Source organism: Erpetoichthys calabaricus, chromosome 16 (assembly GCF_900747795.2).
Source record: "Erpetoichthys calabaricus chromosome 16, fErpCal1.3, whole genome shotgun sequence".
Classification (NCBI taxonomy): domain Eukaryota; kingdom Metazoa; phylum Chordata; class Cladistia; order Polypteriformes; family Polypteridae; genus Erpetoichthys; species Erpetoichthys calabaricus.
The window spans coordinates 97,066,159-97,089,828 of NC_041409.2; the positions used below are offsets into that span (position 1 = coordinate 97,066,159).

The 23,670-nt window shown below is 43.1% G+C and overlaps 2 protein-coding genes across 3 annotated transcripts in view; one reads left to right on the plus strand and one right to left on the minus strand.

Annotated features, from left to right (window-relative positions):
* kiaa0586 (KIAA0586 ortholog) overlaps positions 1-6,210 on the minus strand; it is a 210,980-nt gene extending 204,770 nt beyond the window's left edge. The window contains exons 1-3 of the mRNA XM_028822337.2: positions 5,701-6,210; positions 961-1,046; positions 135-198 (exon numbers count right to left, since the gene is read on the minus strand). Coding sequence (XP_028678170.2) covers positions 135-198; positions 961-1,046; positions 5,701-5,935 — 385 coding nt within the window. The 5' untranslated portion in view covers positions 5,936-6,210. The remainder of the gene's footprint in view (positions 1-134; positions 199-960; positions 1,047-5,700) is intronic.
* A 472-nt stretch (positions 6,211-6,682) lies between these two features.
* timm9 (translocase of inner mitochondrial membrane 9 homolog) lies at positions 6,683-22,427 on the plus strand. 2 transcript variants are annotated; one of them, XM_051920050.1, is made up of 4 exons: positions 6,683-6,787; positions 12,541-12,581; positions 14,516-14,611; positions 21,975-22,427. In XM_051920050.1, the coding sequence occupies exons 2-4, from the start codon at positions 12,543-12,545 to the stop codon at positions 22,107-22,109; spliced, it is 270 nt and encodes an 89-aa protein (XP_051776010.1). In that variant the 5' UTR covers positions 6,683-6,787; positions 12,541-12,542; the 3' UTR covers positions 22,110-22,427. The 2 variants fall into 2 exon arrangements, with proteins under 2 accessions (XP_051776010.1, XP_028677985.1); XM_028822152.2 differs by having other exon boundaries at positions 6,683-6,767; positions 12,519-12,581.
* Positions 22,428-23,670: the final 1,243 nt, after the last annotated feature.

Consider the following 23,670-nt stretch of genomic DNA (forward strand, 5'->3'; position numbering starts at 1 on the left):
GAAGAAGGGGCCTGAGTTGCCTCGAAAGCTTGCATATTGTAATCTTTTTAGTTAGCCAATAAAAGGTGTCATTTTGCTTGGCTTCTCCCTAGAAATGAGAATGCTGATTAACTGGAGGCCACCAATCTACTTACCGCCCTCTGGTGGTACTTTGAAGAAACCATTTCTGTCCAACTGCTCAGAATCTTTCTGCTTCACCTAGGAAGATAAGAAATATTCAATGAATACCAATACAATGAAGTAAAAATACATGCAGACACAAGAATAAACCCCAAATGTGAACCATAAAGCCAACCGTGAAACGTTCTCATATAAAACTCCATCCCTTTCTGGGCCCTTTGACATTTGTCTCTGACCCATCGCTCATAACTGATTGTGGTAATAAATGAGTGGACACAATGGCCAGCTAGAAATGAGCTGCTGAACATGTAGAATGTGGCGAGGCACACAGGCTAAGCGATGTGTTTCCAGACAACGTCCAGGGAAGTCATCAGAAGACTTTTTTCTAATGATTTTAACCTCCCAGTTTCATGTTTTGTTTTGATGGATTATTTATTTAAGAATGAAGACTTTTTGGAAGGCATTGCACTTTATTTAATTGGAACACTTGTTTCTTTTGTTCTGTTTTAAATAAAAGCACTTGACACTTTTGTACCATCCCCTTGCTATGTTGTGCCTCCCTGCTTAGCTCATCGGTAACATTACCGACGGTGTCGGGTTAAGGGCTCCCGGACAGAAGATGGGAGCATGCACGAACCCGCATTGTCACAGTTTCCTCATTTGCCCGGCTCATCTCGCTTCATGAGTAAGGCTTATTCAATAAGGAGACACAAACTGACAACGGGACCATAGCACATGTGGCACCCGCTACAAGGTCTCCACAGAATATGAGCCACACATGCACTCAGTTTTACCAAAAATAAAAGCAAAAAGCAGAGTGGGGCAGTGCAGCCAGCTTACCTGAAGGAACGGCGAAAGACGAGGATTCTGAGGTCCGTGCAAAGCTGCCTCATCCCTCGTGAGCAGACTGACAGGCAAAGGTGCAGCTGTGGAGAAAACAATAGATTTAAAAACTGAGCACACAGGCGGCTACACGCTGGCACAACCACAAAACCAGGACGGGGCCCCCACCAAACCACACAAGTGAGTGAGTGAGCAAACGGTGGGACTTGTCATAAGAAAGTGTCTGCGGGACCACTGGCAGCTTCAGGGGCTGGGAAGGCACCCTATCAAACAATGGTGGGCATCATCCATCTGCCACCATTTAGCCATGAAATCCATCCTCAATGCAATGAATGTCAGCCGGCCCTCGTTTTTCTAAGGTGCACACACTTCATGTGACACAAGTGACTCAAGGGTCTCCAGCTTGGGATACTCAGAATGGATTTCAGAACCCTTTGCTTTCTGCACACTTTATTGCATTGTAGATTACGATAATACAAACACAAACATTTGTAGCTTTTGAATTGTACGACTTGTGTAACGCCACATCGCCACGTTTAAGTAAATGTTTACTTCTGAGGCTTGATAACGTCCGAGACTGCTGGAGAGTGGGTGGGGTCTAAAGAGAACTCTAATGACAGGGGGCGCCGTCATGTTACGGGCCTCTGAGTGTGTCAGGTCCCTGAATGAGCCTGAGGCTACAGAGTTGTCTTGTCTGGAGCTGGAGTCTATTGAGACTGACTAAACGGGCAAAAGGGGGGTTTTGGTCAGGGAGGTGACCAAGAACCCAAAGATCACTCCAACAGAACTTCAGAAGTCGTCTGCTGAGACTGGAGAACCTGTGGGGAGGATGACCGTTTCAGAAGCACTCCATCTAGAACAGGGGTCTCCAACATGCTGCTCGGAAGCTACCGGTAGCTCACAACCCCTTTCCAAGTAGCTCGCCAAAGGGTTAATGAATCCTAGATAAATTTGAAAACTTGATTAGTCAAATTAGGGGTGGGCAATCTTTCCAAAGAATCACATCACGATCCTTTTAACACCAAATCACGATCCACAATCTGAATTGCAATCCATCTTTTCAATGTGGCAGACACTTAAGAGAATATCTGGACTCAAACTCATCAAGACCTAAGGAACACTTTATTTTAAATATCCAACAAAGTTGAATTCAATTGTTCTCTCGTTCACTAGCGGAGTTAAGGACCACGCCCCGAAGCTCGTGAGTGAGTGAGGAAGTGCGTGTTTCTCGGATTTGTGCAAATAAATCGGTACCGCAAGTGAAATATGATACATAGAACAAGGAGAGAAGTCGCTAAGTCAACCGGAATGTTCAAGCAAATTATAGAAAAAAAACGATCTAAATCCGTTAAGTAGTTCTCTCGTGAAAACAGACAGAGGATCTTTATATATAATCTTCATTTGGATCTTGATCTTTGTTTGTCCGCGAATTCACTGCCTTGTGTGGAGTTCCTGCTGTGTTCAGTAGAGGGCAGTAGTGATGGAGGAGGAGAGGAAGTGAGGGGGAGGATCGTTGGATGAGGTTGGAGTGTGGTGATTAAAGAGGACTGAACTAAAGGAGACTACGTGCTGTTTGGACTGGCTGAATACACAACAACACTTTTCTTTACAAACACTGTCGATACCACTCTTTGTGTTTAGATCTGGCATCGACACCGTGCTTTGTGTTTAGATCTGGCATCGACACCGTGCTGTGTGTTTAGATCTGGCATCGACACCATGCTTTGTGTTTAGATCTGGCATCGACACCTGCTTCGTTGTCGAGACTGTGCTTTTTTGTGTTTCTATCGACCGTCGTTGGCAGCACTTTGTCCAAATCGAATGTTCACCCACTTCTTGGAGTCGGCAGTCAGAGTATATAAGTCGGACACACTTCTGTGATTTTCCATCAGTCGGCGTTTGGAGTTCAAGAAAGAAGCATTGGTTCTTCCTTACTCTTTGGATTGCCACAAAGCAACCTGCGAGATTGGAGAAAGGTTGAGAAGAGATCGTGAGAGGAAATGACAGCGTCATGAAAACGAGATGGACTGTGAACGGAGAGAAGCAGAAATGCTCCTCCACCACCACATAATTACTATTCGGACAGTGATTCCGAGTAGGCCGTTCCTATCGAATCAATGTCCAAGGGTTTTGTTTTGCAATTTTGTTTCCCTTATAAAAAATCATAATGCTGTGCGACGAAGGGCCCAGTTCATGACTGGCAGCCGCGTTTAAAAAGAGAGCCCTTCACAGACAACTTTAACACGCGCAACGTAGTTGGGCGCACATGGCTAGTTTTATATATTATATATTAGTAAACCTTCAAAATAACATGCAGTTAAAGTCTCAACAGCATTCTCAGCATTTCTGGAGCTTAGTAGAGCCAGGTAACTAAGAATCACCAAGCAGCTCTGAAAATGTCTGCTTTGTTTGGGTCTCCATACCTCTGTGAGTCTGACATGAATGTCATGAAGTCAAAGTTCAGAACAAGACTGACAGACGAACATTGAAATGACTCCAGAAGAGTGAACCTGAGTGGCTCCACTCCGCCATACACCTCAGTGCCAGTCATCTGACTAACTAAACAACACATCACACATGCGACTGGACATGTGAATAAAGTGACACAGTGACATGTGACACAATGACAAATGAAGACGTCCGACCTGTGGATTTGGAATTGCATTGTTTTGTTTTGACAGCATTCATGTTTTAATTCTATAGTGTGAGATACACGAGAAAATGCAGACAGACATACAAAATGCACCTCCAGGTGAACTAAATATTTTTTGTGATGTTTTAATGAAAAAATGTGAGTTGTGGACATCAACATTTTGTAAATGTTCAGGCAAAACAAGCTTATTCAGTTTGTTTGCGTTGAAATAAGCTATGAGAATAAACGTTAGAAAACATGAGCAGCTCTCGGCCATTTTCATTTTGTAAAAGTAGCTCTACGGGGAAAAAAGGTTGGAGACCCCTGATCTAGCAGGTGTTTATGGTGAATATGTTCTTATTATTCTATGTTAATTAATGCTGTCTAATTTTAATTTCTTACTTTGTCTTTTTCTTTTCTTCAGTATGTAAAGCACTTTGAGCTACATTTTTTGTATGAAAATGTGCTATATAAATAAATGTTGCTGTTGTTGTTGAAGTAGCTGAATACAGCAGCCAGTCTGAGGTAAAAAGGCATTTAAAGGACTCTGAGATCATGAGGAGAAGGATTGTCTGCACTCTGAAGCTGCAAAAATGGAACTCTGTAGGGAGAACTCTACGCTCTATGTCTGGTGAAGACCAGGCACATGCGAATACCATTTCCTACAGTGACACATGGTGGTGACAGGGAGACCAGTCAGAGTGGAGGGTGAATGATGCAGCCAGATAGAGAAAGGTCTGCCAGAGCGCACACCACTTCGGCCCTTTCAGCACAGCAATGACTGTGAAACATACAGCTAAGACAGCACTGAGGTGGCTTCAGGTCCAAGTCTGGCATTTAGTACGACACATGTGGACCTGTGCATTGAAGGTTTCACAATTCATGCTGAAAGTCATGAAGTCCGGGAAACTCTCTGTAGACCCCTGTGATCAAATTGTTTTCTTGGGGGTGCAGAGCAGGGCAAGGGGATCAAACCATTTCTAAAGGTCTGAGTGTTCCCAAGAGCACACAGGCTTCAAGAAGTCCAGGTTCCAAGTTCCAGGACTCTTCTGAGTAACCAGGCAAACACAGCCTTGGTGAGGAAGGTGGCTAAGAAGCTCAAAATGTCTCACTAACAACTCAGAACTCCTCGGCTGGGATGAGCGGACAATTGTCTCAGCAGCACTCCATCAAGCAGGCATTTACGGTAGAGTGGGGCTGATTCCCACCCGGGAGTTTTCCAGTTGGCATTTAAAGGACGGAGTAAGAGCATGAGGGAAAAGAATTTTGTCCAGTCTGATGAGTCAAAAACTGAACTCTTTAGGCAGAACTCCAAGCACCGTGTCTGGCGGAGACCTACCTAATACCATTCTTACAATGAAGCATGGTGGCAACAGCATCATGTTATAGGAGTGCAGGGACAGGGGAGACTGGTGAGAATTGTGGGATGGAGGAAGGCAGCCAAACACAGAGAGGTCCTCAGCCACTATAGAAAAAACTCGCACTGTTCGACTCCATTCGCACTAGTGTGGTGCTGAGGTGTCACCGATTGCATGGCTGCGCTTGGGGACCTAATTTGGTATCCTGAGGTGGTGTGTGTGGCAACGCACTGTGCCAGAGTATACTTCCAATCTCTCTCGATCTTAAAGAAAATCAGCTGCAGAATGGGGCGACAGTTCAATGACCTGAAGCATAAAACACAAACGATGCTGGAGTGGCTACAAGATACCAAAACCCCACAGAACACGTGTGGAAAGACCTGAAGATGGCAGCTTACCATCCAATCTAACAGCGCTTGAGATGATCTGCCAGGAAAGAAAAATGGGATAAACTGACTCGAAATTGGGATTGCTGCCAAAAGGGCTTCTACAAAGTACTGAATTATGGACCTTAATACTTCTATAAATGAGAGACTTCAGTTTTTTAACCTTTATCAAATTTGCAAACCTTTTCTGAAAACATGTGTCTTTATAACGTTTAGATTGATAGACTAAATTATTAAACTTTTCCATTTAAACATTAAAGCTGCAACACTAAGTGTACAGAAAGTGAAAGAGTCTCTGTACGTTCTGTCTCGAGTAACGGTGGACTCTAAAGTGACAGATGGAATGAATATTATCACTCACCTGGCTGCTCTGGTTTGCGAGACGCGGCTCTGTTAGCGGGGAGCGCTGGAGGGGTGGCCGCCGGCTTCTTTGGCGGAGTCCGGACACCTCGGGATTTTTTAGCGGAGGCTGCCACAGTCCGCTCTTTTGGGACGGTCCTACGGAGAGAAATAGCAGTAGCCGTAGCCTGTCGCGATAGCAGAGGTACGTCCGGAGCTCCAGGTGGCAGGACACATGAAGGCACGGCCGAATTCATGTCTGTGACGAGCAGGCAGGTGTTTCAATTCAGGATTACCTACGGCCAAAAGTACCGAAGCAAGTGACGAAGCTTCCTTAACGTTGTAAACAAAACGACTCGAGCAGAATAACAGCACAATATGTTCCACGCATGTCCTGCTTCTCAGACCATCAAATGTATTCTGCTGGTAGAGCAACGAAAACACAAAACACGAATGCCGAAAGAAAGCTCATCCGCCCCGCGCGGCTCGCTCCCGCTTTTGAAAAGTTTCTGTTAGAGTCGACAGCGTCATCGGCGTACGCTGTTGTTTACACTCCGAATAGAAACAAATCGGCTAGTCTATGGTGTTAATGATGTACCGCCCCTTGAACCTGTTTAACAGTGTAAGAATTTATATATTTTTATCTTTTCAATCTATGTAATTACGTGAATTGATTTAGTATTGAAAACAAACACACTGTCAAATCATTCCATCGTCTAGTTAAAAACAAAAACTGTTAACGGTAATTTGTTTCTAGCCGGAAGATTCTAAAATGGAACTCCATCGTGGTTGCCAACGAGTAAGTAAACATGTCGCATGAATGGGTGCAAAAATTTCGACAGTCCAGCAAAAAAAACGATTAAGTGTTTACTGAAAAATTCTTCTTCTTTTTTTTTCTTTTAATTTTGCAATCGTGTCAGTGCGGCAGGATTTTTTAAAAATTATTTTAGTGTCGAATACTGCTTTCCAAATGAGAAGCTGTGTGTGCGCTCCAGTATGTCACGTGTTCTTAGTGCGCCGCCCGCCCTTCCGCCTGAGCTCCACACATGAGACGCGAAGAAAAGGAAAGTGGCGTTGATGATCATTGCGGTGGGTGTTATGTTTGTATCGTTCAGATCAAAAACTAGCTGTACTTAGCTGATGAGGTTATTTTCTAGGTGTAACTTCAAGCGTTTCACGGTCAGTGAAAAGACAGATTCGCGAGGAGAGCCCCCCATTAAGGCGTCAGAGTTCATGCCCTTGCTTCGATGGTTTATTTCTCAATGACGCGGTGACCAAATCGTCCCCCATTTCGTGTGAAATAGCGTCACTCAAGCCAGAAGCTATATTTTTAAATTTCCTAAGGTAAAGGAAGTAGAGAACATGAGATCATGTGTATTTTTTATTTTGCGTATTAGTTCATTCAGAATTAGTAATATACTATAATAATAGTAAGAAGAATTCTTCACATTTGTATATTATTCGACTGTCGCTACAGGGTAGGAGGCGTCAAAATCACCAATTTGTGATTTACAGATGATACTGTATTGCTGAACGTAACGAAGAACAACAGGAAATTTAAAACATCGGAGTAGATGACGGAATAACATCAGTGGTGGACCAACGATTTGGAGGCCCTACATTTTGAACTGTTACGGAGGCCCCTTTGCAGGCAATATTAAGGCGTGGGTAACTGCTGTTATCTTCTTCAGTGGTGTTGTACCACGACAGATCACCACAATTAAAAAAATAAATAAACAGTACATGTAGGGGTGGTAAAAACCTGTTCTCATACAGTAGACACTAAGTAATGTGAATTTACATCGTTTTTGGGACCCATCAGGGATTGGGGGTCTTGAAGCTTAAGTTTCATTAATTTCATAATGTAGTAGATCCACCCCTAACTAACATTGAATTGCAAGAAGACGCAGAGAGAGTTTGGGAGCCTGCACTGATATACAGCGTGGTGCTGCACCCACCACACGACAAACTGCTTCGGGATCCCAAATTTGGGCCCGAGTGCAGCAATGCAATGGGTGACACCACAGCACCACACAATGGACCGGTGGGAGGTTTTTGTTTTGTTTTGTTTTTTTCTTACAGTGGCTGGAGTGCCACTTACAAAAGACAAAGTTGTGCCAAAATGCAAGTTAAAATCTGAAATAGGTTAAGCAAGTGGATCTCTCTTGTTACTTGGGTCACCGCAAGATGAAAGAAATGATCAGGAAATTAAGAGGAGGGCTGCTCTGGCAAAAACACCTTATAATAATAATAGTAATACGTTTTATTTATGTAGCGCCTTTGATACACTCAAGGACACTTTACAATTCAATAAATACATTAACAAAATAATAGAAATCACATACAAGAAAATGAATAAAACTCATTGAAAAGATGTGTTTTTAACAGGAGTTTGAAATGAATAATTGATTTTTCCTCGCGAAGGCCGAAAGGAAGAGCATTCCAAACTTTAGGGGCTATCACACTGAAATCTCTGCCACCCACAGTTCCTAACCTATATTTAGGTACAATATATGTATTGGAGACGGTGGCACTGACCAGAAAGCAGGAGACAGAGCTGGAGGTGGCATAGATAAAGATGCTAAGATTTGCATTGGGTGTGACGAGGATGGACAGGATTAGAAATGAGGACATTAGAGGGTCAGCTTAGGTTGGACGGTTGGGAGACAAAGTCAGAGAGACGAGATTGTGTTGGTTTGGACATGTGCAGAGGAGAGATGCTGGGTATATTGGGAGAAGGGTGCTAAGGATAGAGTTGCCAGGCAAGAGGAAAAGAGGAAGGCCTAAGAGAAGGTTTATAGATGTGGTGAGAGAGGACATGCAGGTGATGGGTGTGACAGAACACGATGACGAGGACAGGAAGATATGGAAGAAGATGATCCGCTGTGGCGACCCCTAACGGGAGCAGCCGAAAGAAGAAGAGTAAGTTAGCGTCAGATTATCTTAATGCATGGGCAGGAGTGTAAGGAAGCAGCCGCTCAGCCAGATAATGAGGGGCTAAACCATGAAGGGCTTTAAAGGTAAGAAGAATAATTTTAGATTTGATTCTTGAAGAAACTGGTAACCAATGCAAATCATTAACGACAGGAGTGATGTGAGCAGACTTTTTAGTGTAAGTAAATGAGCAGCAGAATTCTGAACATACTGTAATCTATTGATATACAAGTAAGCCCGCGATTTGCTAGCGAATCGGAAATCCAAGAATGGCAGTCAGTTTCTGTTCTGTCTGATATCTGGATGGATGACATATCATGGAGGGTGGGTGCGTCTGGGGAAATGTCATTTAATTACATAAGCATATCTGTACTAAAGCGGTTTTGTTTTGTGGAGACGTGATTCCGTTGCCTTTGCTGACACCGACTGCTGGCAGAGTGGAGCACAGCAAGTTTAGTTTACAGGTTGTGGTGTTTGTGTGCCAGCCACTGAGTCTGGGAAGCCACTGCGTTTGAGTCTGTGGCCGTTATGTGATCTATATTACTGGCACAGTGGTTTAGAGCAAGTGTAGCTCACAGGTTGTGTTGTTTGGGCACCACCTACTGACTCTGGGAAGCCGCTGCGTTTGACTCTGTGGCGGGCGCCACGGCGCATTACGTTGTGTTATTTGGGTGCCACCTACTGACTCTGGCAGGCCACCGCGTTTTGGGAAGTTGCTGCGTTTAACTCTGTACTCTGGGGCGGGCGCCACACTGAATGACCGTTATGTGATCTACATTATTGGCACAGTGGATTAGAGCAAGTCAAGTTTACAGGTTGTGTTGTTTGGGCGCCACCTACTGACTCTGGGAATCTGCCGCGTTTTGGGAAGCTGCTGCGTTTGACTGTACAGGTTGTGTTGTTTGGGCGCTCAGAGGTTGTGTTGTTCGGGCGCCACCTACTGACTCTGGGAAGCTGGCGCGTTTTGGAAAGCCGCTGCGTTTGACGCTGGACTCTGGGGCGGGCGCCAAGGCCGCAGTGCGCATGCGCCTCGGTGCGTCCGCCGTGCATATATTAACTGTGGTTTAGTAAGATAGATTTAGTTGGTAGGCCATAAAACAGTGCATTGCAATCATCCAGACGGGTAGTGATGATGAAAGCATGAATCTGTGTTTCAGTATCCTTCACACTGAGGAAAGACTGTTGTGGAGATGGAAAAAAGCCGTCTGTACTATTGAGCTACTGTGTGGTTGAAAAGTAAGCAGCTGATCGAAGAGGACTCCCACAATTTTTTTTTGTGCAGTTCAAAGACGTAACTTCCAAACCGACACGTAACGGTGAAAACAAGGATGGACATTCTAAGGTGTCCTCTTTGGTCTGACTTAATGTATGCTTATAAAATGTGGACTGTGAGCGCTAGACTAGAGCAGGGGGGTTCATAATCATTTTCAGACCAGAACCACTTTTTAAGGGGGGGATGATGGACCCCCAATATAGGGAAATGCAAAACAAAGCATCCATCACAAAATGCTTACAGTTCTTGAAAGTAAAGTGCCTTTTCAGATTCTTTAGTTGTATAACGACACTACACTACATTTGTGCGTCTGTAAGAGTCACTTGCGAGTTGTTTTAACTCTTTCAAGGTGGATGTTGACTTTTGTCAAAATTCAGGGGTAGAGGATGATAATCCACTGTAAACTGTGATAAAACTCGCCATTATTTTTTAGTTTGATTCTCTTTGCTAGAAGGAAGGTTAGCTTCATCACACTCTTGACTTGTCAGGCTCCAATTTTGATGCAAGTGATCTGGACATGTAGATCGAAAACAAATGTGAGGTACCAGCATCAGCAAATCAGTTCCCAGCCGAACACGTTTGTTTAGCCGATGTGCCTACAGCATCATTTGCCTGGGACGACTGTCACTTACGATAACAAGAGGTACAAACCAGATTGCGACACACTGTGAATGTCACTGCCACCCACCTGCCCAGGCACGACAGCGGGCCCACCATGCATTCCTGCTGGCCAGTGAATCGCCCCTGCGCAACCGCTACTGTCAAAGATGCACTGACCGCAGCCACAGCATGTAGCAACAGATGTTTTATTTTGATTTATGTGTGAAACCATTGCTTTCTGTGCCTTTCAGAAAACTGCATTTTTTTAAAAAATATTCAGCCCTCAAAGAGTTAAGTTTCGTTAAATGTTATCTTATATATTACTGTATAGTCTATGGGAGGTTTACAAGCTGAATTGAAGTGGTGTATTCGAACTTACTTCTTGTCTCTCTGACTATAGATTAGTCTCGGTTAGTGACCTGACTTGTCGTGTGTAAGGCATGGAGGGCACACATTTTTAAACTTATAGTGTAGCTGCTGGAGAGTAAGGCAGGATCAAAAGTTCGTTTGAAAAGATTTAGTGAAAATTCAAAGCAAACAATCCACTCAAGAATAAAGAAAAAAGGTACCCACATAGAAGAGACGGCAGAAAAAATGTCTCTTCCTTAAACTTAGCTTTTCTTGTCAAACCACAGTTTCTGTATTTGAAGATGCTCTACTTCGCCTTCAGTATGCTCTAAACATACGGCACTGCACGTTTAATAGAGCAGGGATCTCAAACTCCGGTCCTAGATGACCACCGTGGCTGCAGGTTTTCATTCTAACCCTTTTCTTAATGAGTGTCCTGTTTTTGCTGCTAATTCTTTTGAACTAATTTAAATTGATTTGCTCCTGAAGACTCTGACCCCTTCATTGTTTCTTTTTCCTTAATTAGCTGCCAAACAAGAATGAGATACAAAATGAGCCAAAAACAACTGGTGTCCACCATACAATATCTAAAAATAAAGAAAGGTGAAGCTCTCAGGAATGTCGATCTGCTCAGGTCCACAAAACATTTGACCAGTGCTCCTAGAAAAGAGAAAATCAACAGTTTCGTAAATGTCTGCTAATGCACCATGAGAGCAGCAACAAGCCACAGAATTAATGAACGAGTTTAATGACAAGAATCGTCACCTCATTAAGCAGCTGCTTGGAGTGAAACTGTTTGGCGTTTGAGGCCCTGACTTAGTTGGTCTTCTGTTGGCTCACTCACTTCACGTTTCATTTCTATATGGGTGCCATTTAAGGAAAGAAATGAAGCAATTCAGGGGAACAAATCTTAAAAGAGAAGTCAATTAAAATGAATTCACAAGAAGTTAATTAGCAGCACAAACAGAGCATTCATTAAGAAAGGGTTAGAATGAAAACCATGTGGTCCTCCAGGACCGGAGTTGTAGACCCCTGTGATAGAGCACGTGCCTTAATATTCCCCATGTAAAGTAACGTGAGGTAAGGAATAGACAAAACATTTGGGAGACATCATCAGAGCTGAGGCATGGAAAATGATGCATTGCTGGGTGAAATCAATGGATGGAGAGCATGAGGAAGGCAGAGAGGCACCATTAGTTGAAATGCTGTCAGATGGTTTAGGAACAACAGGAGAGTTTTAGAAAGGCAAGGGAAAGAGACCGGTGGAAGAGCATGACCGCCAGTGTCTGCATCAAACATGGCACTTACAGAGAGAAAGGCAGCGCTACAACAGGATTTTAGAATGTTGATGTCACCCTGTCGAAATAATCCATAACTCCAGACTGGAAGGTCAGAATCACTACAAATTTAATCTGCGGACCTGTTGATTATGCCCTCGACATTTCATGACTGGAGGTAAAACAAAGGCAATTTTTGTAGGGTGAATTGGTCACAACCCCGGTATACAGCTGTTCTTGTTTAAAAAGGATGGAAATACTTTGGTGGGCTAACTGTAAATCAAATGGAAAAATAAGTTTTATACCGTGTGTCAGAAGTCTGGTCATTTAATCCTTGCATTAAACACAGTCCTTGTTTGCAAAGCGGTAATTCATATGTTCACAAATGTCTCTATTTGATCTTCACAGGTCTAACTAAGCACTGTCTGAGAAATGGCGGCACAGATTTCGGAATCTGATCAAATCAAGCAGGTATGTCCAGGTCGGAGTTTTACAAATAATATAATCGCTTTCATCCTGAATGTCCTGATGATGGTCAGTGTTGCAATATGGTGGGCTGGACAGACTGGGCTACTCTGTGTTCAGTAATGTCTAAACATTTCCACCAAGAGAACTGACAGTCTGCCAGGCCAAATGTGAGTATTAAAAACAAGCTGCCTAAATTTAGAACTGCACTAACATGCACTGGCCCAGGGGTCCCCAACTCCAGTCCTGGAGGGCCCCAGTGGCTGCAGGTTTTCATTCTACCCCTTTTCTTAATCAATGATCTGTTTTTGCTGCTAATTCAAATTCATTTAAATGAAGTTATTTGACTTGGTCTTGAAAACTCGGGCCCCTTAATTGTTTCTTTGTCCTTAATTAGCTGCCAAACAATAATGAGATACAAAATGAGCCAAAACAGGACCAGCAAACTGTGACCATCACACAATATCTGAAAATAAAGAAAGGGGACGGTCTCAGGAATGCTGATCTGCTCAGGTCCACAAAACACTTTACTAGTGCTCCTAGAAAAGAGAAAATCAACAATTTCAGAAATGTCTGCTATTGCACAATGAGAGCAACAACAGGCCATAGAATTAAAGAACGAGTTTAATTAACAAGACGACTCTGCGCCTAATTGAGCAACTGGTTGGAATGAAATTGTTTGGCATTTGAGACCCTGACTAAGTTGGTCTTCTGTTGGCTCACTCACTTTACATTTCATTTCCGTTTGGGTGCCATTGAAGGAAATAAATAAAGCAATTCAGAGGTACAAATCTTAAAAAAACAAGTCAATTAAAATTAATTCAAAAGATGTTAATTAGCAGCAAAAACTGGTCACTAATTAAGAAAAGTGATAGAATGAAAACCTGCAGCCACGGTGGTCCTCCAGGACTGGACTTGGGGACCCCTGCCCTAGTGAATTTTAAAACTTTACAGTCAGATTTTTGGATGATACCACTTTAGTGATCCTGATTACATTGGAACGCTAAGGAGACAAGAACAGTCCATTGAGGCCTCCAAAGCTCACCAATTCTATCCACTTAGTTACTCCAAAGTAACATCAGGTTGAGTTTTGAATGTCCCTACAGTCCTATCATCTACCACACTACTATCTTATTCCATGTGTCTGTAGTTCTCCATGTGAAGAAAAACATGCTAACGTTTGTGGAAAATATACCCTTAAACAAATTTCCAATTGTGTCTCCATGTTCTTGTTGAACTTATATTTTAAAGAATCAGCCTGGATCCACTGTGCTGCATCCTTTCATAATTTTAAACACTTCAGTCACATCACCTGTCATATTAAGTCACTAGTATCTTTTGATAATTTTGGGTTCAGTTTAAAGTCTAGTGGCTGTCTATGCTGAGTTTGCTCCTTCTCCCAGTGTCTGTGTGAGTGGTACTTTTCTATTCTTCCAATGATTCTGAAATCATTCAGGTGGAGTTAATTTTTTAATCCAAATTGACCTAGTGATGGTCTGGCATTGTGCCCAATGCTGCTGGCACAGGTGGCTGTTTGTGTAGAGGTTGCCCAGTGTCTTGTAGGTGTTAATTAGGTGTTCATCCCACATTTCTGAAAACATGAAGCTGAGGTTAACTGGTAGCTATGAACTGGCCGCCCAGGGCGATTTGAATGTGTCCTGTGTAACACTGGGGTCTTCCACCAGGTTTGTGCCTAGTGTTGCTGGGAAGGATGCCAACTCTTCTCTAAACTGGTTTAACCATGGATGGGTGCCATTAAAAGGAAGAGTAAGACCGCGTTAGGTTTACGATTTGATGGCAGGACATGTAAAATCTTACAGTCAAGGCAATGATAGGATTCATTTTATGGTGAATGTGCAAGTGTTTAATTAAAATAGGATTTATTCATTTTAATTTCAATAACAAGCACCCCTGATTTTTTTTTTCTCAATTAATTTTAGTTTAAAGAATTTCTGGGAACATACAACAAACTGACAGAGACCTGCTTCATGGACTGCGTGAAGGACTTCACAACAAGGGAGGTGAAGCAAGAAGAGGTAGGCTGTTGTGCTAAACCCCTTAACTCTCTAACATGGAAGTATTGGTGAGACACCTCTGTGGATCACCAAGCTGAAGAACATCCTTTAACCAGAGTCTGTGATCTTCATTTCCAAGCAGACCTATTGGATTTTATACTGTACATACTTTATTGGTACAGCACTGAGCTATGGTGACACCACATTGTGTTCCTTAGTAAGCCATTTTCATAGTGAGCACAATTTAAAGACATTTAATAAGTCCTGCCACAATAATACAGTAATTTATTTTTACACCTGGCCTGAGAATACAGGGAGTTAAGTGACTTGAGAAGATCTTGTGTTTGGATTTTTGAGAGGCAGCTCGTCTTGTAGTACTTGACAGAGTCAGATAGAGACCAAACTGTTCCCATGAAACAAACCAAATCATTGCAGTGAACATCAAGCTACCCTGAGAGCGTATCATTAGTGTTTTATTAAAAACAGGCCATTGAAACCAGCAAAGCTATCGCTATTAATAACTAACATTTCCATAATATTGCCAGGTCAGTACAAGGTGGTCTATAATGCATTACTCAGATTTAACAGCCACAGCTCTTCAGGAGGGAATGTCGGGCTTTTTGTGTGGTGTTCATGGTCACCCCTCAAGAACCTTCTGAAGAGTGGCATGATGGTCAGACATGCAAGTAAAGGCCCTGTCATTTTGCCCAGCTTTTCCAGTGATTTTTTGTCAGTCGCAGACTCCAATTACATAAGCATAGTAAACTGGGGGGGCTGAGGGGGGGAGGGGACGGTTAATGACATACAGTGCATCTGGAAAGTATTGACAGCGCATCACTTTTTCCACATTTTGTTATGTTACAGCCTTATTCCAAAATAGATTAAATTCATTTTTTTCCTCAGAATTCTACACACAACACCCCATAATGACAACGTGAAAAATGTTTGAGGTTTTTGAAAATTTATTAAAAATAAAAAAATTGAGAAAGCACATGTACATAAGTATTCACAGCCTTTGCCATGAAGCTCAAAATTGAGCTCAGGTGCCTCCTGTTTCCCCTGATCATCCTTGAGATGTTTCTGCAGCTTAATTGGAGTCCACCTGTGGTAAATTCAGTTGACTGGACATGATTTGGAAAGGTACACACCTGTCTATATAAGGTCCCACAGTTGGCAGTTCATGTCAGAGTACAAACCAAGCATGAAGTCAAAGGAATTGTCTGTAGACCTCCAAGACAGGATTGTCTCGAGGCACAAATCTGGGGAAGGTTAGAGAAAAATTTCTGCTGCTTTGAAGGTCCCAGTGAGCACAGTGGCCTCCATCATCCGTAAGTAGAAGAAGTTCGAACCACCAGGACTCTTCCTAGAGCTGGCCGGCCATCTAAACTGAGCGATCAGGGGAGAAGGGCCTTAGTCAGGGAGGTGACCAAGAACCCGATGGTCACTCTGTCAGAGCTCCAGAGGTCCTCTGTGGAGAGAGGAGAACCTTCCAGAAGGACAACCATCTCTGCAGCAATCCACCAATCAGGCCTGTATGGTAGAGTGGCCAGACGGAAGTCACTCCTTAGTAAAAGGCACATGGCAGCCCGCCTGGAGTTTGCCAAAAGGCACCTGAAGGACTCTCAGACCACGAGAAAGAAAATTCTCTGGTCTGATGAGACAAAGATTGAACTCTTTGGTGTGAATGCCAGGCGTCACGTTTGGAGGAAACCAGGCACCGCTCCTCACCAGGCCAATACCATCCCTACAGTGAAGCATGGTGGTGGCAGCATCATGCTGTGGGGATGTTTTTCAGCAGCAGGAACTGGGAGACTAGTCAGGATAAAGGGAAAGATGACTGTAGCAATGTACAGAGACATCCTGGATGAAAACCTGCTCCAGAGCGCTCTTCACCTCAGACTGGGACGACGGTTCATCTTTCAGCAGGACAACGACCCTAAGCACACAGCCAAGATATCAAAGGAGTGACTTCAGGACAACTCTGTGAATGTCCTTGAGTGGCCCAGCCAGAGCCCAGACTTGAATCTGATTGAACATCTCTGGAGAGATCTTAAAATGGCTGTGCACCGACGCTTCCCATCCAACCTGATGGAGCTTGAGAGGTGCTGCAAAGAGGAATGGGCGAAACTGGCCAAGGATAGGTGTGCCAAGCTTGTGGCATCATATTCAAAAAGACTTGAGGCTGGAATTGCTGCCAAAGGGGCATCGACAAAGTATTGAGCAAAGGCTGTGAATACTTATGGACATGGGATTTCTCAGTTTTTTTATTTTTAATAAATTTGCAAAAACCTCAAGTAAACTTTTTTCATGTTGTCATTATGGGGTGTTGTGTGTAGAATTCTGAGGAAAAAAATTAATTTAATCCATTTTGGAATAAGGCTGTAACATAACAAAATGTGGAAAAAGTGATGCGCTGGGAATACTTTCTGGATACACTGTACTCAGCAACTCGGGCTTCGGTCACCCGTTATTTTTTATTTAAAAACGCACACGTTAGTCTCAGTTTGGTCCTTTCGTCCACAATAGCTCAGCGTTTTCTGAAAACTCTCTCCAGAGCCATATACTTTTGACAACACCAGTTCAACATCGCAGTGTGATTGGCATTTGCTTCAATTCGTGGCCCTTCCCTGACTTGATTCTGCTTGTTACATTTTCTTAGCCACTTTGTTTGTTTGCGAGTTACTCTCACAAAGAGTAAAAAAAGGTGACAGTTCCACCACATTATCAGTCTAAGCGAAACTTATTCTCCATGGCTGTTTTGTGTGTAAACCCTAAGCAGCAAATGAATGTCTAGCATGGAGGACACTTCTGTTCTGCTGATGTGCCTGTGCCTAGTGTAGATGAACAGCTACGTAGGTCTTGTGTGTTTTTGGTCATTTTAGTGTGGGCCAAGGTACTTTCATAAATGACGTGAAAGTTCTAGTGTCGACAGAGAGAGTTTTTGTTTAAGAACATAATTTCTGAATGAAAATGTAATGGTGTGAACATATCCTCAGTCCAACCATTGTGTGACTCACCCCGATAAATCAGACAGGTTTTATTTTGTCTTAAATCTTGTCTTTCCACTGGGGCACAATATTAGAAATCCATGATCACAAATTTAGGTGTGAAAATGGACTCTACTTTAAAACTTGATAGCCATGTGAACGGAGTGGTAAAGTCTTGCTTTTTCCAGTTGAGGCGGCTGTCAAAAATCAAGCATGTTTTGTCTAAATGCAACCATGAAACAGTGATACCTGCTTTTATAACTTCTCGTCTAGATTACTGCAATTTTGGAAATAGCCAGGCCTCCATTGTTCGCCTACAGCTGGTGCAAAATGCCGCTGCACCACGTTTAACTGGAACAAGTCAGCAAGAGCACATTACCCCAATTTTGGCTTCCAGTTCATTTTCAAATCCATTTTACTGTACTCTGTTATAATAACAATATTACAGCATAAGACATACTTACGTGCGTGTATCCCACAGACTAGTGACAGTAGAACTGTACAAATGACAGAAATTCAAAATCTCACCATCTGTTAAATGGAGCCTCAGATCATAAATGTGTAACACCACATCAGGTCTGTTCATTTAATAGTCTGTATGAGTAGAGTATGACTTATAACTAGAGTCGGGATCTTTATTTTTTTTTTGGTCATTTCCTTAGTAGTTAATTACTGTCCATACTCAGAGGAGACAGACTAGTGAGAATTTCATTGTAATACTAGGAGGCTTTGCCCCCTGCTCGCTTCACTTGCTAACCCCCGGCCTATGCTACATGCCAGCCATTTCGTGTCTCTGCCGCTTGCGTATGAGGAGTTCACTTTCACCAAACTACTATATCTTTTAATTCTAACGGATACGCCTCTTCCTTGGGAAGAAACTTGAATTAGACGATCTACAAGTCTCAGACTTAAAGATTACATCCTAGCAATATATTCAATCTCTTTTCGCTGTTCCGTTATTTCACCAAGTAATAATTTCCGTTTGTTTGTGCTAATGTGATCTTTACTATTGTTTCTTGGAGACTTTTGAATTTTCGTACTTTCATTATCTCTAACCTGCTCTGCATGTGTATCGCACCAACATTTTTGAATTCTTTATGGCGTTCTACTTTGTCATCTATTCTTTGTCTTTTATTTTCGGTCCCGGGCCTGGTTAAATCTCTTGGCATAAAGTCTCGTCTTGCGGGACATGAAAGTATCTCTCTGAAAAAAATCACGTCTTGTCCCAGGATTTTTTTTTTATTATAATAGAGAGATGTCACATGACAAGAACCTTGAACAAAAGTCACTCTTCGGTATTCCTAAACTGTGCTTTTCTCTCCAGGGATTTACTGTACTGCAGCTACTTGTTTCAGAAGTGTGCAGCACAGCAGAATAATGTGAGCGACAATTAGGAAGGTGGCGGGCGGCTGCTTTAAACACATTGTGGTTAGTCATACAGAGAGATGAGGACAGCTTTGCTTACAGTGTTCCTGTTCAGGAATTGTTCCTTTCTTGGCCCTGATGCTTACTGGAATAGGCCTTAGCTTCTCTGTGGGCCTATTCTGAATAAGTAGGTTTAGAAAAATTAATGGATGGATGATACTACATTTGTTTTTGTAGGCAATTTGGGCGGAGTGGTGGCTCTGAGGCTAAGGAACTGTGCTGGTATCCAGAAGGTTGCCGGTTCGAATCCCGTCACTGCCAAAAGAGATCCTACTCTGCTGGGCCCTTAAGCAAGACCCTTAACCTGGGCGCTGTACAATGGCTGACCCTGCGCTCTGACCCCAAGGGATATGCGAAAACTAACAAATTCCTAATACAAGAACTTGTATAAGGCGAAATAAAGAACAAAAAAAAAAACACTTCACAATTGGGTGGGAACAATGAACATTGCTAGTTAAAGCCTCATACTCACTTTCGTGTTTGAGTTTTTAATCCATTGTGCAAGAATAAATTCAATTCTCTTTATGCCTGTTGTTCACAGCCACAGTGTTTTTTAAAAATGTCAAATACTCCCACATGAAGACTCACCACAAAGCACCCTTGTGCAGATTACTGTGCGTCCTGCCTCTCATCATCCCTCCACCATTGCCTCCCATCTGCCTTCTCCCGCACATGATGTTGAGGATACACACACTTCATATGTGTTTCTCTTCTGTTTCCAATGGATCTTTAGGATTGCAGTCGTCATAACTGGCAAAGGGGGCATCACAGTACAGATACACCGCTAACGTCTCGGCAGAATTTCTTCACTTGCCCGGAAATGAGTCCATTGATGTTACTTATTAATGACAGGTGGAGAAGCAGGCGGAAATCATTAATGCAAGGAAACATTTCCAGTTAGGAACTACACACCTTCTTGTGTCAAGGACATGAATTTCACTTTTGTTTCATTAGCAAAGTAAACTACAGCTTTGCCACAAATTCGGTTTCACTCATCAATAGTTGCAAACAACAAACAGCTGCTGATGGAGTTTGATTCACGCACAGGCGATGTTATCGCTACACGAGGCTGCTGTTTTTTTATGGATCAGTTGAGTTGCTGGTTGTCTTCTGAGGGCTGTGCTAGTTTTATGGCATCTTTGACACATTTACAAGGAATACATCACCCAAAAATATTCTTTTCTGTGTTACGTACCCCATGAGGTTTGTAGTGATGGCTGAGAAAAAAAAAAATGTTATTCTTTTCATTCTACATGAAAACGTAAGACTAAGTTTGATGTAATGCAAGCCAGCAGTGCCCAATGCTGTACAGAGGCATACAATGTGAAAAATGTCAATGGAAAAATTGTCCCTTGTGTCACATAATCCAGTGTTTCTCAACCAGTGGGTGGTGACCGGGACTTGATATCTTTATAATAGAATTGGATGGCGGTGGGTCACAGCATGTCTTCACGCTCTGATTTGTAATTTTGATTCACCATGAGGAGGACCCCACTCTTCCCATTCTGACAGCTGCTGTCAATTCACTAAGGGTTGGGCACCCAACTCTCCCCCGTCACCACCCACCCCCCCGGTCTGACTAACTCATTAGTTTCATGAATAGTAAACCACCTTCTCCAGTAAGCCACAAAGAGGAACGGGTTCAATTCATCCAGGGGAACCCCCCAGATGTGGACAGGGGAAAAGTGGGCCACAAACTAAGAGAGGCTGAGAAGCACTGCCATTATGCACATGTCTGATATCTGCCCAAATACCTGCTTTTTTTGTTCGCCAAAAATATTGTTAAATATACACTTCTGGAAAAATCTGTGCACATCATGACCAGAAAACTAAGGCCTCCTGGGACTGAGCTTTTGAACATTAGAACACTTTGGACGAGAACAGGCCATTCAGTCCAACGAAGTTCGCCAGTCCTGTCCACTTAATTCCTCCCAAATAACATCAAGTCGAGTTTTGAAAGTCCCTAACGTCTTGCTGTCTACTACACTACTTGGTCGCTTATTCCAAGAGACTGTTGTTCTTTGTGTAAAGAAAAACTTCCTAATGTTTGTGTGAAATTTACGCTTCACAAGTTTCCAGCTGTGTCCCCGTGTTCTTGATCAACTCATTTTAAAATAACAGTCTCGATCCACTGGACTGATTCCCTTCATAATTTTAAACACTTCAGTCAGGTCTCCTCTTCATCTCTGTAAAAGCTCCGCGCTTTTAATCTTTCCTTATAACTCAACCCCTGTAGACCTGGAATCAGCCTAGTCGCTCCTCTCTGGACCAATTAAAAGAATTGAAAGAAAGACCACACAACTGGATACGTGACATCTGGATTATGCAACACAAGTAATGCAAGTTTTTGTTTGTTTTTTTTTCCCTCCATCATTTGCCACATTACAGCATTGGTCACCATTGGCACTGGTTTAATCATATAAACGTTTCTCTCAGCCCTGCATTAAAACGTGAGATTAAAACCATCCAGCAGCATTTTCCTTTCAGTGGCCTGTGTTCTTTTCAGAAATTCCTTACCACAGTGGAGTAATATGCTGCAGCCCTGATGTGAACTTAGTTTTGTAAAATTAGACTTGCTTGTGGGCAGCACGGTGGCGTAGTCTCTAAGGAGACCTGGGTTCACTTCCCGGGTCCTCCCTGTGTGGAGTTTGCATGTTCTCTCCCTGTGTCTGTGTGGGTTTCCTCCCACAGTCCAAAGACATGCAGGTTAGGTGCATTGGTGGTCCTAAATTGTCGTTGGTGTGTGCGTGTCCTGCGGTGCGCTGGCGCCCTGCCCAGGATTTGTTCCTGCCTTGTGCAGGCTGGGATTGGCTCCAGCAGAACCCCGTGACCCTGTGTTAGGATATAGTGGGTTGGAGAATGACTAACTGACTGACTTGCTTATATTAAATGTTACTTGCTTTTAATAAATTCAATAAAATGCTTTTAAAAAAATGTACCGCAGCCCTAAATTTCTATGCTTCCCTTAACAGATGACGTGTTCAGAAAGCTGCCTGCAGAAGTACCTGAAGATGACACAGAGGATATCCATGCGCTTCCAAGAGTATCACATCCAACAGAACGAGGCTCTCGCCGCCAAAGCAGGCCTTCTAGGTCAGCCTCGCTGATGACTGGCCAGGGACGCTCAGAGCTTTCTGATGAATCCTTGCACCTGGATGCACCGTTTCTCATGAAGCGTCAGGCCCAATGGGCCAGAGTGGCCACACAAAAGAACAATGCAGCGACACGGCTGGACTGCATTTTAGGGCCCATTTGTGCAAGTCTCATATGAAAAGCTGACCGGTACTCGATGGATGAAGCGAGGCCAAAGTGTTTACTTCTAAAGGACCACTGTCTTCAAGGTTTCCAAAATGTTTCATGATTTACAAAAAAATTAAAATGAACACTGCAGTGAGAGGTTTTAAAATAAAAATCTTTTCACCTCACTTGTTATGTTACAATTATGTATAATCATCAGCCCAGAGCAGTGGTGTCATGTCAGAATTGTTCTGGTCACCCCAAGAAATGAGGGGCTAGGGGCAGACTCAAGAGGTTGACTAGAGGATGCTTCTGTCCATGTCTATTTCAGGGCTTTGGGCTCCTCCTGGTTGTACCTCCGTCACCTTCTTGAGGTCACCTACTTCAAAACTGCTGCTCTGTAATGGGGTTGTCATCCACAAGTTCCAGTAAACTGGGTGTCTAAAGCCTAACAGTTGCTTTCTTGGGTTATTACCAGCCATTACTACAACAAATAGCTCATGTGGTTGACCCATGCAAGACAAGAAAGAGACCACGCTGTTGTAGGACTGCCATGAGTAGGTAGCACAAGGCAAGTTTTAATGTCTGTTTCTCATGCTCAACTGATTCCTCACTACTCAAGATATACACAAAAAATGAGTTAAAGGGGTACAGTGGATTCAGAAAGAACTCGGACCACTTCACTCTCTGCCTACTTCATTGTTTTGTAGATTTTATTTTAAATGGATAAATTTGCTATTTTTGCCCATCAAGGACAAAATTAAAAAAAGAAATCTCTCCTTCACAGAAGTAGTCAGACCCTTCATTCAGTACTTTGGAGTAGCCCTTTGCCAGTCTTTTTGGGTGCGTCTTTCCAAGCTTTGTACACCCGGACGTGGGCAATTTATCCCTTTCTTCCCAGCAGATCCTCTAAAGCTCCATTAGACTGGCTGGGCAGCCCCTGTAAACTTTCACCTTTGGGTCTCTCCACACACGTTCTATGGGGTTTAAGTCTGGACACACACAAAGACGTCTCCTACGGTGTCTTGGCTCAATGCTTCCGCTCACTGAACTGTTTCCACCCCCCAGTCTTTGGTCGGGTTTGTACTTCACACAACGTGTGCGCCTGCTGACACTACTGCTACGTAAGCAGTGTACTGTTTATATGTCTGCGGGTACTTTATGCGAATCTGGAGGATTCCACCAGGTGGCAGTGTGACATCATCAGTGTAAGACCAACTGCATTGAGAATTGCTCAAAACATCCATTAAATGCCCAGGACACGTTTCCACAATATCTCTAAAAAGGATGGATGTTTAATGATTACATCCATCAATCCAGGGAGGCACCTATTCCAGCAAGCAGTGGGTGTGAGGCAGAAACAGTCACAGGATGGGGCATCAGCTCATCGCAAGGTGAATACAAGCACTCACATACCCACACTCTACCATC

Coding starts and splice junctions, on each gene's coding strand:
- timm9 (XM_051920050.1), top strand. CDS start 12,543: ATGGCGGCACAGATTTCGGAATCTGATCAAATCAAGCAG. Junction 12,582..14,515: donor AATCTGATCAAATCAAGCAG/GTATGTCCAGGT, acceptor AATTAATTTTAG/TTTAAAGAATTTCTGGGAAC. Junction 14,612..21,974: donor GGGAGGTGAAGCAAGAAGAG/GTAGGCTGTTGT, acceptor TTCCCTTAACAG/ATGACGTGTTCAGAAAGCTG.